A 13,801-nucleotide genomic window follows, 5' to 3' on the forward strand; every position below is an offset into this window, starting at 1 on the left:
CATATAAACATTTTAGTGAGGCTAACATGATGGTAATATAATGAGGATCTTAAATTGATTTTCAAAAGGATGCATCACAGGATCACACTTCCACATCTACACAACTTTATTAGTAAGTAAAATACATGCCAGCATGTTTTATATATGGACATTCCTGTAATAATGAATGGAACATTCTGAACTTCATCAAGAATAAGGTTTTAAAAAACAATAATACACCAATATTTCATGATTCTTTGAAGAATAACAATTAAAATAACATTTAATAGCAGTTAAAAATATAAAAGCAATTATTTACTATTTTCTATAAGCTGGAATCATTCAAATACAGCAACTTCTATTAAAGAAAGAAGGAAAAAAGCTATTATGCCTCTTTTACAGATCAAATAGCTGGATAGAAAAGGCTTAGAAAACAATCAGTTCTTGTCTTCTTCTCAGTTCCTTCTTTCCCAGGGCAATGAATTAAGGAAATCATTACTCAAAACAAATGTAAAATTATATATAGGTGATCATATAACTTATTCTTCAAATCAGGGCTTTAAAGAGAGAGAAAACTAGGAAAACAGGAGTAACTATTAGTGTTCTAAGCAAACTCAAGATACATGGCACTTGTTATGTACAGTATCAGTATTATCATTACATGTGTGCTTTTTGAAATAGTACATATCAGTTGAAAAACAAAAACTGTATGAAAATTAAGAAACCCTTATTTTTTCTCCAATTGGATATTCTGGACTGTAGTTTTCTTACTATAGGAGGTATTACTAAAAATATTAGCAATTATTTAAACAGGTTAAAACTTACAAACTTTAAAGGCATGTCTAAAATAGGATATATATCTTACTTGAGTCTGTGTTTTTCTATTAAGCAGAGACTTTCATTTTAACTGTGTAAGAGAATTTTAATTATCTGTTCTGAACACTAAATAGAAAAATGTATTTTGCATAAATATGTAAAAATGGATTATCCTAGCCATAACTAGCTTATTCAAACAATAGAAATAATTTAAGAAACTTTTGCATTAATTCCCAAGCCCCAATTCACAATCATTCAAAAACATTTAGACTCTAACAAGGGTTTTGATTTTCAGTCTTTAAGGCAGAGTGCAAAGGTGGTCAAGTGTCCCTAAAACACAATAGCAACTATTCAAACTCATAGAAAATAAAGGGAAGTATGTAGAATTTGATGAATCTGAAAGGGAATGTTAAATTTTTGAAAATAATGTTCTGATTACCCTACTTGGGTGATGAGATGGAAGGCTAACATATAACTATAATTACAGAGGATAACATGCACACTTGAACCTTACAGATTTTGGAAGACAATCAAAATAAAAGGTGAAGTTTTGATGCTGGGTCAAAGGAGACTCATCAATATTCAAAAACAAAGTATGAATACCATAAACTACAATGAAATTTTAATGAGTTTGATAGCTGAGCTTCCTAGTAATTTAAAACTATCATGTATCAAAGGCTAATTTCATCTAAAAATTATTAAAATTATATAGGACTATGGGATATAAATGATACAGAAGAGATCCAGCATGAGTTTGTATACATATTAATACAATCTAATTATTTCTAAATTAGGCAACTAAATTGAATACTTTGCTTTCTTTACCTCATATAATTGTTTTACTTAAAGGGGTGTAACCTAGATACTTTGATAATAAAAATTCTATGCAGGTAGTAAATTGAATGAGGCAAACAAAAAATAGGAGGCTCAATTAGCAAAACAAAACAGTGATTTATTTATTTAAGACAATGAAAAAATTAGAAAAAACACAGAAATACAAGAGGTTATAAAGCATAGTAAATTTTATTTTTTTCAGAAATGGAAAAATGCCCCTGAATAATCAGATATACCCTTTAGTAGTAGTCAGTGTCTAAAAATAATCAATTTAATATGTTCTATATAGCTGTATCAAATGATTTTTAATTTAAAAGTGATATTCCCATCATTTTAAATGCTGGCATTTTAAAGCAAAGATATAATGGAAAAGAAAAACAGGTGAGACATAAAATGACTTGCAAGATGTGAAATGTAGCTTATAAGTGTAAAGCAGATTCCAGTTGTAATAATGGTTACACACTCTTATCACAAACACACGCACACACACAAACACACCCTACATCCAAATATTCCAGTCATATTTCCCTAACTTAAAAATGAGTATCTCACATATCTCAACTGAAACTGTTTTTACAAATTAATCCTACAATCATAAAGCAAGAAACTATTAATAGAATGGGATTTTTTTTTTGCTAAGCTTAACAAATTAAATATTTAAAAAAATTATTACAATGATATTGAAAGACAATTTTATTGGCTTTTTAAAAGACAAAAGCAAATGAGAACATCTTACTTGGAAAATTAATTTTTAAAATTATCTTAAAGGAAATAAATATAACATCTATTACAATCTCTTTCTGAAAGAATCTCTAAGATGGGCAATCCTAAAAATGAAGTTTCTTATTTGAAAATTCCTAAAACTAGTATGTCCCTTTAAACATTCTTTTAATAGAGGACATTTGGTAAAGCCACATTTTCTTAAAATTTTTCCTAAAAGAAATTCTATCTTTAATACTCAAAGTTTCTATATATATTTAGTTTACTTAATTTAAAATTAATAAAAAGATATCTAGACACAATTTCTAAGAAAACAAGGCAGAGTGTAATTTATGTGTGGTTATTTACAGAAAAAAATTTCCAAATAATATCATATTTAAAAATCTGACAAATTCTTTCTAATAATCAGCACTGCAGGTTTCAATAAACTTTATGTATAACAACAGAATGCTTCATGTGTAGAATTACTAGATGAATCTAAGAGCCAGAAACTAAAGCAAATGACATGGTTAATAATTTCATTTTTATTATCCTAAATGTCAGGTCAGAAGTCAATGGCATTTACATGCTGGAAGACTGTCAATCACTCAACTCTTTCAATTGTATCAAACACTGATTAACCAAATGTGACTGGATTTTACTGCTACAACTTTATGGTTTCTTTCAAGTATATGCAAAATTTTATATGGGCACATACGCAAATGTGCAAAACAAATGAAATACAAATATTTAAAGAATGAACAGAACTGGCTTTTAAGCACAAACCACCTGCCATTCAATTTTGAAGCTCTATCTTTTCTTCACTAATTTGTCTTCTGCTTTTAATAGTCTTCTATTTAAGTTGTAGGTTTACAGATGATCTTGCAATTTCACATTGGTAGAGAAGGGAATGTCAGATTGATGCAGTCTAGGAACAAATAAAGAATTAATTTTAAAATGTATTAAACTGCATTTATCTGAGTCTTTGTATAATAAAAATCCATTTTACAGCAACATTACATCAAGTATACTGTTCTTTTGAAAGATAACACAAACAAGTACTACATATCAGAATACATTCTAAATTGTAAAGCTTTTGGAAAAAACACTTATCTAGAAAATGTTTTTAAGACTCCCCCAACTGAATACAAGATAACCAGACTTACAACTCACAGAGCACCATTCAAATTAGTAAAATTACTCTGCCTTTTATCTGACTGTTAAGATTGACAAACTCCTCATGTCACTGTTTCCAAAGATATTTTACTGGTCAGAAGAAAATGTAACATCTGGGGAGAGAGATCTTAATGGAACATTTTTAAAAATATATTATTTATTTATTTGAGGGGTAGAGTTACAGAGAAAGACAGAGAGAGACAGAGAAAAAGGTCTTCCATCCACTGGTTCACTCCCCAAATGGCCCCAATGGCCAAAGCTGAGCTGATCCAAGGCCAGGAGCTTCTTTCCGGTCTGCCACATGAGTGCCGGTACCCAAACATTTGGGCCATCTTCCACTGCTTTCCCAGGCCATAAGCAGAGAGGTGGATTGAAGTAGGACAGCCAGGACACAAACCGATGGCCATATGAGAGAGATGCTGGCGCCTCAGGCAGAGGCTTAGCCTACTATGCCACAGCGCAGGCCCCTTAATAGAACATTTTAAATGAAACTTCAATATGATCCTGAAACACATCTGTACTCACTGTTCTCTTCAGCAGAAATAGAACCTTACGTGTACCTCACGTAATTTATTAGTAAGATTTAAGCAAACAAATCACGAATTTTATATACATATAATATATATATTAATAAACAGTCCCTCAGTACCCAAGAGAGATTGGTTTTCCAGGACCTTACCTCCCACCCAACTGACACCAAAATCTAAGGATGTTCAAATCCTTTATATAAAATTGTGCAGTACTAGGCACACCCTTTCATGTACTTTAAAAAATCATGTCTACATTATTTATAATGCCTAATACAATACAAATGCCATACAAATAGTTGTTATACCTTATTGCTTAGGAATAATGACAAGAAAAACATCTACATGTTCAATGAGGATGCAACAAGGATAGGCATAACTATTTAGTACACGATCTGGGGTAGGCAGAATTCACAAACATAGCCAGCCAACTGCATTTGCTTATGGTAACCTTTAAATACTTTAACTTGTAGTCCCACATTCAGAAGCGAAGTATTTTAGTGGATATTTTGCTTAAGGAGCTCAAACACTTTAAAAGTTTAAATCATGTATAACTATGAAGTATATGGTACATGTTTTAAACAATAGGACAGGTAGTACAGACATGAAGTTTTCTTTATGTGAAGAATTTACTGGCTACACGATAAAGAAAGGCTGTTAGTATATATACAATCTCTATAAGCTCACTGAAAACTAGTAAGGCAAGCTCTACACATCTCTCTATGCTCTTATTTACTCCAGTTGCAGCCTTCATTGTTGACACAACTTAAAAAAAAAAAAAAAAGTACAGCTGTTCTTTTCTTTGCACTTTTATTCCTTGATCCTGATTTCCAAAATGACTGCATGACAAACTGTTTTCCAATCACAGATTTGCTTTTTGTTGTCTTTTGTCACCAGATGCCTATACGGATTTCACACTGTTTATGCAAAATGTCCAGGTCTTCTGTGTAAGTACTTTGTCATGTTTTGTTTCTCAAACCTTCAAATTTTATGCTATTCACTACGTTGTACACATCCTGTGGTCAATGTTTAAAGCAAGCTTAAAAGGTCTGATTTAAGGATCCAGTTACATATTAAAAGAAAATTAAGATTTATGACATTCAATTTAAAAATATCTAAGTCATCTAAAAGGATCTACAGCTTACTATTAACAGTTTAAAATATATATTAAATTTGTTGACTGACTGAAAAGTTTGAGTACACATTAAACATTTAATAAGTAACTGGTAAATCTGAAAATGTAAAGGAAATAAGCAACTGATATATTCATATTTCTTACCTCTATAATAGGAAGAAATATCTTGTTCTATGAGCAGCTGCCATACTTTCAGACATGTTTCTAACTTTTAGATAATTAACAAATCCTCTGAAGAAAAGAAGCAGGCCTGAGAAAGTTGAAATAATACAGATATATTATGTTCTTACATAGAAAGGAGTCACGATAAACTTAAAATAGACAATTATACTCATTATCCTTTTGGCTCTAAGGACTTTAATCTGCAGGACTCCATATACTCCATAATAATATTACTCTGTAATAATAGCTCCATCATTAGGAAATTTAACAAAATTTTACTGCCACCCCCATTCTTTCAATGTGTTAAGCTTAAATGTATCAAAATTAATGCAAAGCAAATTCAACTATGAAAATTCAGAATTATGTAAAAGTTTATTTCTTTAAATAGTGAACTTACTCATAAATTTTAACTGATTCTCATAGAAAGTTCCATTTTATAGCAAGTTTTTCAATTAATATAACTGAGCAAACTAAGACATATTTAGTTACATAAAGTATAATATATACATATAGTTTTTAATAAACAATAAGCCTATCTAGCAATATCAAGTGCCTGTCATCTCTAAAATCAGTATTTGATGATATACACATTATGTACATATTTTTAATTGTGAGTTTTTATTTTCAAGTAATAATAAAAACTGTGATAAATCTTAAGAAAAGTCAGGAAAAAAGATCTGGGAGGCAGTAACTCCAGTGATTTTTGATTTGGGATACATCTTAAATCTATCTCAGGTTTTCCCTTTGTAAAATAATATTTTGGCCGGCGCTGCGGCTCACTAGGCTAATCCTCCGCCTAGCGGCACCGGCACACCGGGTTCTAGTCCCGGTCGGGGCGCTGGATTCTGTCCCGGTTGCCCCTCTTCCAGGCCAGCTCTCTGCTGTGGCCAGGGAGTGCAGTGGAGGATGGCCCAGGTGCTTGGGCCCTGCACCCCATGGGAGACCAGGAAAAGCACCTGGCTCCTGGCTCCTGCCATCGGATCAGCGCGGTGCGCCGGCCGCAGCGCGCTGGCCGCTGCGGCCATTGGAGGGTGAACCAACAGCAAAAGGAAGACCTTTCTCTCTGTCTCTCTCTCTCACTGTCCACTCTGCCTGTCAAAAAAAAAAAAAATATTTTAAAGTAATAACTATTTATATCACATATATCTTTAATAATTAAAAAAGCAATACCTGTGAGAAGCTTCAAAGCTTCAGATAAGTAATATTAGAGAAGTATAGAAACATTACCATTATTATGATAAGCCTTTGAAATATTTAAGAATATAATTCTTAGGGAAACATTTATTAACTCCAGTAAATTCATATTTAGGAAATGGTACGGGAAAAGTACAAAACCGAATACAGCAGATATGTATATATGCAATTTCATTCACCAGGAAGAAAAAAGGTCTGTGAATTTAAAATAAAAAATCCCAAACTAAATTTGTAATTTTAAAACAGTAATCAAAGCATATAAGAAAGCATATTTGTAATAAATTGGAGAAGACAGACAGATGAGCTATACAAATAATGACTTATACAAGGGGTATAAATTTCAGCTAAATTCAATTCCATATGCTTCCCATATCCAACTCCCTCCATTTGTGATTTCCTCTCTTTGAATTCCACCCTTATGCCCCTTGCAGATGCTGCTCAAAGATAATGGTATTGTTATCCAAATGTGAAAGTATTTTTGAAAAATGCAAACCAAAATTATTTGTGAGATCCCCTCTTTTGTCTATGAAGCTGCTGTTTCTAAGACACATTTTGTTCTGCTCAGGCATTTTCTGAAATAAACCAATTTATATCTGAAAACCAGTCACTGAGTTATTGTTTCAGCATTTTACAATGTGCAATATTCTTTTGCATATGTGTGAGAACAACATTTTTATCAGTGATTAAATTTTCACATTCTCATACAATGATAGATATCACTCTGAGAGAGAACAGGACTTCTGCAGTCTACTCTGCCCCACAATTACCTTCCTAAAATTCTTCTAACTTGTTAATAATAAATTCAAGCAAATACACTCCTTTAACGTGCTGTCTTAACAGACTTTGTAAGTTCTGCACTTTTAGGTAAGAAACTCAGTCAATAACACAAAATTCAGGTAAAACTGGCCTAACCTTATTTAAATCTGATTCCCCAACAAAGTCTCACTAGAGTAACTTCACTAACTAGAAAAAGACTGCTGTGAGCTAACCAACCACCAAAAATTTGCTTTCAAAAAGACCCTAAAGATCCAACAGCATGACTAAATAAAAATTCAAGGGGAAGACTGCCACCTACTGAAATGCTATTATTTTCTAGTTACAATTATTTTCTAACAAAAATGTGATCATTTAAATCTAGGTAGAAACATAACATATTCTTTGTGTCAGTAAATATATTTGAAATGTGGATTAAAGTGATAAAAGTCATTTTAAAGTGAACTTAATTATCAACCTTCTAAAGTGCAAAACACAAGGGAACAGAAACTAAAAATCAATAAAATTCATCAGTATTAGTAAAAAGACATACTTTGTAAGAATACAACAATAGAAATATGGTACTCAAAATGTATGAAACTTTTCCTTATGCCTGAATGATTAATAATTAAAGCAGGGCCCATTTCAAAAGCACAATGTTTCCATGATCTAAAAATAAGAGAATAAATGGAATATCCAAATTGTTCTATTCTCAAATTTTCTGAAATAATTGAAATAAATTTTGCATGTATATTTTCCAAGATAACTGTTGAAGGCAATTTTTTTCTTAATTATGTTGGAATTTTCAAAATTCAATTAACCACTGAATGTTTAAATAGATAATTTCTGGATTTTCAATGTAAAAAATCTGAAGTGATAAACAGAATTATTTGAAAAGCTGAAATAAGTGTTTGAATGAGAGAATTTTACAATGGAAAAATTATTTCCACATAAGTTACAACATAATTTATTTACATCCCACAATTCTACGAAATATCAAAGTTAAACTAAATGCATATTAGTTAAACTAAAATGCAGTAAAAAAATATGAACTTACCAAGTACAAGGAATATCCACCAAAGCCAATATTGTCCATTGAAATATCCAGTAAAATAATCAGAAAACTATGGAGTGAACATAAATATATTAACTTTAGACATCTAAATTTGAAATTCATAGGTTACCCCCAATTTCAGAATGACTTATCTCAAATACATTATAAACCTTGAAAACAGCACAAAAGAAGAAATAAAACAAAACATACTTAAAAGACATACAGTAATGAGATACATACAAGGGAAATCTTCAGAAAGCTCATGGAAAATGCATATATGGAAAAACTATGCATGGATTTAAAAAAAAAATCTGTGCCAAAATAAACATCTTTCAATGCTATTTTCCATGAACTTTTTGAAGTACCCTCGAATATAATTCGAGAAAATATCCCTTATGAATAATTAGCAAACATGTAAAATAGTTGAGACACAAAAAAAATCATTTTCAAACTGCAAGAAAGAAAATACTGTATATCTGAATCAGTTTTTACTAAGGAGTTCAAATGTCAGTCCTTTTTTCATAATCTCTCAAAGCCACAACTACTATTCCAAACACACTACAGCAACCTGCTGCTTCAGATATTAACACCAAAAGACACATTAGTTTAATCTTATCAGATAGGGATGTTCTGCTGACCTCTAGAAAGAAGAGCTTTTGACCTTCCGTACACCCCCTACTGTTAATCACTTCGAAAAACACTAGGCATATAAAGACCCCCAACTAATCGATCTTTTTATTTTTCAAACTAAATGCTCTAGCATTCAGTTCCCAACAGTGAGCAGAGAACAGCTAAATGAACCTTGAAGAGGCATTTCAACAGTTCTTACTAGTGGCCATGATAGACAGTTTCATATTCTTTGTGATGTGGGAACATGAACAGGGAGACGGAAGGCAGGGTTTGATAACACCAGACACAGGTATGTTTTCTTGATTACATCAGACTTCAATGATTTACAAAGGTTTTTTAAAAATCAATCAGATTTCTTCAGTTACTTATTTTTTCCCTATTACTCTTTTGTTCCTAAACAACGCCCCCAAATAATTATTTTTAAAAGCATTTAATATAACCTACTCTAAAACTACTTAAAATCATCTTTTGTTTTACCTACTCTGTCTTTAATGGTCCCCAAACTAATCTAACAAAAACTGATCTTATTAAGCACAGATTTGCCCTCGAATCTGAAAGTATTTAAAAGTGCAATTTGACTTTCAACTCTGACTTTAAAATAAACAATCTTTTAAAAAACAGCTTAAAAATCCTACAGTTTTGTTAATATAAAAATGCTTCAAAACAGTAAATAATATTATCATTTAGGAATTATTATCAAGTACAGATAACTAAATATGTTTTTAAGAATTTTTCTCAGGAAGTTTTTTTTCCCCCAGAAACTTTTTATTTAAGGAATACAAACTTCATGCATTTCATTTGGGATCATAGTGATTCTTCCCATCATACCTGCCCTACTACCTATATTCTCACCCTTCTTTCTTCTCCCTCTCCTATTCCCATTCTTATTTTTAATAAGATCTATTTTCAATTAACTTTATACACACGATTGACTGAACTAAGAGTTCAACTAACAGTATTAAAAAAAAAAAAGCTGTTCAAAGTCATTGCATTTCAAAGTGTCGATTTCAGGGAAATGTTTTCTATTAATAAACCAGAATTTAAATCCTCAGCTTAACAGCTATGACATTTCAAAGATTTAAAATTTTGAAGTACTATTAGAGGTAAATCTCATATTCCTATACCTTTAAAATATGTTCAATGTAGGGAAAACCTGAAAATTGGGAAACTATTGCTTATAAAATAGGAAAGTACTTGGCTAGTTTTTAATCAAGTGATTAATAACTATAAACAAAATCAAGAACAGAGATATCCTTCTCCAAAAACATTAAGCTCTTTATCATTTAGTCCCAAATGAAGGATATATGATGTACCTTTAAGTCAAAGAAAGAACCACTATGTAAAAAGGATAAAGAAATAAGCTTCTGGATTCACTACTGAATGATCAAAAATATTTTCAAATACTAAAATCATAGGGCTAAGTTGTTTTCTTTATTAATCAGTAAATTTGTCATGTTGATTGGTCAATCACAGGCTACAGAAATCAAATTTTGGAAAATAAGTTACTCAACATTAACACCTAGTTTTATTTTTATTAATACAACAGTGGTGTTCTACAGTTTACTGCTATCTTCTTTCAAACAGAATATCAGTTTTTCATAAAACACATACGCATTTTTAACAAACAATAAAAACACCAAAAGCTTTAGATAGAAGTAATATCAGAATCCTGCGCTGAAGATATTTATACAAGATATGAGGTTCATAGCAGCTCAGGGGGAAAAAAAAGGAAGGCAGCAGCATGATTTATAAATTACTTACTGTCTAATGAAAGGAATCCCAGGCTTTTAGGAGAAAACCTTTCAGCACTAACCTCTAAGAGAAATTTATTGCTTGGTACATTATAATAAAAGTCAAAGTACAGTGTAACAGAGGCAGTACAGAGTGAGCACAGGCATTGAATTGAGACTCACTTGGCTCACTTGGTTAATCCTCCACCTGTGACGCCAGCATTCCATATGGGCGCCGAGTTCTAGTCCCAATTGCTCCTCTTCCAGTCCAGCTCTCAGCTGTGGCCCAGGAGGGCAGTGGAGTATGGCCCAAGTACTTGGGTCCCTGCACCCACATGGGAGACTAGGAGGAAGCAACTGGCTCCTTATTCGGATCAGCGCAACGCTGGCCATAGCGGCCATTTGGGGAGTGAACCAACAGAAGGAGGCCCTTTCTCTCTGTCTCTCTCTCTTCACTGTCTATAACTCTACCTGTCAAATTAAAAAAAAAAAAGCCTAAGGCAAATCCTAATCTACATATAAACCATGGGACCTTGGCCAAATTATTAGATTCTTTATATTCTTAGCTTTATTATCAATAAAAATGGCTGGATTATCTCTAGCATCAGAGACATAGACAGGGTTAAACAATTTGGTGTTTGTAACAAGTTATGTCTAGAACACAGGAAATAATAAGTGAATGGCAGCCACTGTTATCTCATACAAAAGGTTTTTAATTTCTTCTTTATTCTCAAGACACACTAAACCTAATAATATCAACCTCAACTCAACAAAGTTATTTCAAGTGGATACCAAACAGTTCTGGTGATCAAACTTGACCCTAGTTTGTACACCCTTCAAAACTGTAAGGAAGTCAAGTCATAATTTAAATTTCTCAGGCTGGCGCCGCGGCTCACTAGGCTAATCCTCCACCTAGCGGCGCCGGCACACCGGGTTCTAGTCCCGGTTGGGGCGCCGGATTCTGTCCCCGTTGCCCCTCTTCCAGGCCAGCCCTCTGCTGTGGCCAGGGAGTGCAGTGGAGGATGGCCCAAGTGCTTGGGCCCTGCACCCCATGGGAGACCAGGAAAAGCACCTGGCTCCTGGCTCCTGCCATCGGATCAGCGCGGTGCGCCGGCCGCGGCAGCCATTGGAGGGTGAACCAACGGCAAAGGAAGACCTTTCTCTCTGTCTCTCTCACTGTCCACTCTCCTGTCAAAAAAAAAAAAAAAAAAAAAAAAGAAAGAAAAAAAAATTCTCATCTCATTAACCAGCGCTAATTAGAAGATAATCTTATCAGTTTCTCAACCTGGTGTTCTACTGAGAAAATTAGGTTCTAATATTTTAAAGGAGTAAGTTATATTTAATGCATTAACCCCTTTCTACCTATCTAGAACAATACTAGCAATTTACCAAACTTCAGGAAAATTAAGAAAATCTTCAGGGCTAATGTTATGGTGTAGCAAGTAAAGCCGCCACCTGCAACATGGGCATCCCATATGAGTGCCAGTTTATGTCCCAGCTGCTCCACTTCCAATCCAGATCTCTAACAATAGCCTGGGAAACCAGAGGAACATAGTCTAAGTGCTTGGGCCCCTGTACCATATGGAATATCTGGATGAAGCTCCTGGCTCCTGGTCCCCACCTGGATAAGCCCTGGCCATTGTGGCCATTAGGGGTGGGGTGTGGGAGGAACCAGCAGATGGAGAATATTTCTCTCTCAAATAAATAAATACATTTTCAAAAACAAATAGATAAAAATAGTCCTAAAATCATTGTAAGTGTTCTGTGATTTAGATGAGAAATCTTATTTGAATAATAGTAATTAATTCTATTAGTATCATAAGCAAGATTGAGTAGATGCATCTAATACATACTCTTTTGAGGTTTCTCCAGTAATAACTTCAGCAAGGGCAAGGATTGTGACTTTAGCTCTGTATGTTCTGTAACACCTAACAATACATGCTGTGGTAAACACACAAGACATCTTTAAAAAAAAAAAACAAAAAAAAACAAAAAAAAACCAAGAAACTGCCAGAAGACATGAATCAGATTTTAATCCTTTTAAAAGAAACTGGTCTTGAGGCCAGTGCTGTGGCATAGTGGGTGAAGCTGCCACCTGCAGTGTTAGCATCCCATATGGGTGCTGGTTCAAGTCCCGTCTGTTCCACTTCTGATCCAGCTCTCTGCTGGGGCCTAGGAAAGTGTGGGAGATGGCCCAAGTCCTTGGGACCCTGCACCTGCATGGGAGACCTGGAGGAGGCTCCAGACTTTGGCTTTGGATCAGCCCAGCTCCAGCTGTTGTGGCCATTTGAAAGTTTACCACTCTCTCTACCTCTGCCTCTGCCTCTCTGTAACTTTGCCTTTTAAATAAAATAAGTAAATCTTAAAAAAAAAAAAACACTTGTTCACAAGTATCAACCAAGAATCAACTGACTAATCCAGAACCTATAATCTGGTCTGAAATAAAACAGGATCCAGGAAGATTACTGAAACCCTGGGAAGCTATAAAGTGAATGTTAAAATAATGAAGATATGCATAAGTATTAATATTTTTGTAATGGACTTTTTAATCAATTTACTAATATAGGTGCATTACCAAAATGTCTGAAGCATTTAAGAGAAGCTGACATATTAGACCTGTGATTCTAATGATTTCGGAATTGGTGCTCATTAAATTAGAAATCAATGTTTAAAGAAATATTTCTATAACTTATGTATTTTACTCAATAAATATATAATAGCATTTAAAATGTGTGAGCAACTTTTCAGAAGCCTTGAATTAATTAATTAAAAGTATACATTTATGAACCCACACAGGGGATTTCGTATCATTTCATTTTAGAGATAATTAGAGATACAGGCTATCAAGACACTTACCCTGACAATAAGGATCCATTTGATCAATGAAAGGCCAAATCCACAGATAGCACCATACCTCCCAGCTATGGTATTAGTGATACAGAAGGATAAACAAAATCCAAGCCAGTTGAAAATAAATGCCACTAAAAGCAACAGAAACAATTATTTTTAAAGACTATAATTTAGAAACAAATTAACATGGACATGGACACAGTATTAAAAAAACAGTTAAGCATGATTTCTTGTCAGTTTAGTCAACAGGAATCAACCCCTT

General features: G+C 33.2%; 1 protein-coding gene across 3 annotated transcripts in view; it reads right to left on the reverse strand.

The window, feature by feature from the left end:
• Positions 1-1,726: 1,726 nt before the first annotated feature.
• NDFIP2 (Nedd4 family interacting protein 2) overlaps positions 1,727-13,801 on the reverse strand; it is an 86,532-nt gene continuing 74,457 nt past the window's right edge. For 2 of the 3 annotated variants that reach the window (XM_051850574.3, XM_089303515.1), the window contains 4 exons: positions 13,546-13,670; positions 8,333-8,399; positions 5,311-5,416; positions 1,727-3,256 (listed from right to left, as the gene is read on the reverse strand). In XM_051850574.3, the coding sequence (XP_051706534.1) occupies positions 5,313-5,416; positions 8,333-8,399; positions 13,546-13,670 (296 nt within the window). In that variant the 3' untranslated portion in view covers positions 1,727-3,256; positions 5,311-5,312. The remainder of the gene's footprint in view (positions 3,257-5,310; positions 5,417-8,332; positions 8,400-13,545; positions 13,671-13,801) is intronic. The other variant, XR_016212816.1, reaches the window with a different exon arrangement.

The sequence above is a fragment of the Oryctolagus cuniculus genome, chromosome 9 (assembly GCF_051225735.1).
Source record: "Oryctolagus cuniculus isolate XC-2025 breed Fujian yellow rabbit chromosome 9, ASM5122573v1, whole genome shotgun sequence".
Taxonomy (NCBI): Eukaryota; Metazoa; Chordata; class Mammalia; order Lagomorpha; family Leporidae; genus Oryctolagus; species Oryctolagus cuniculus.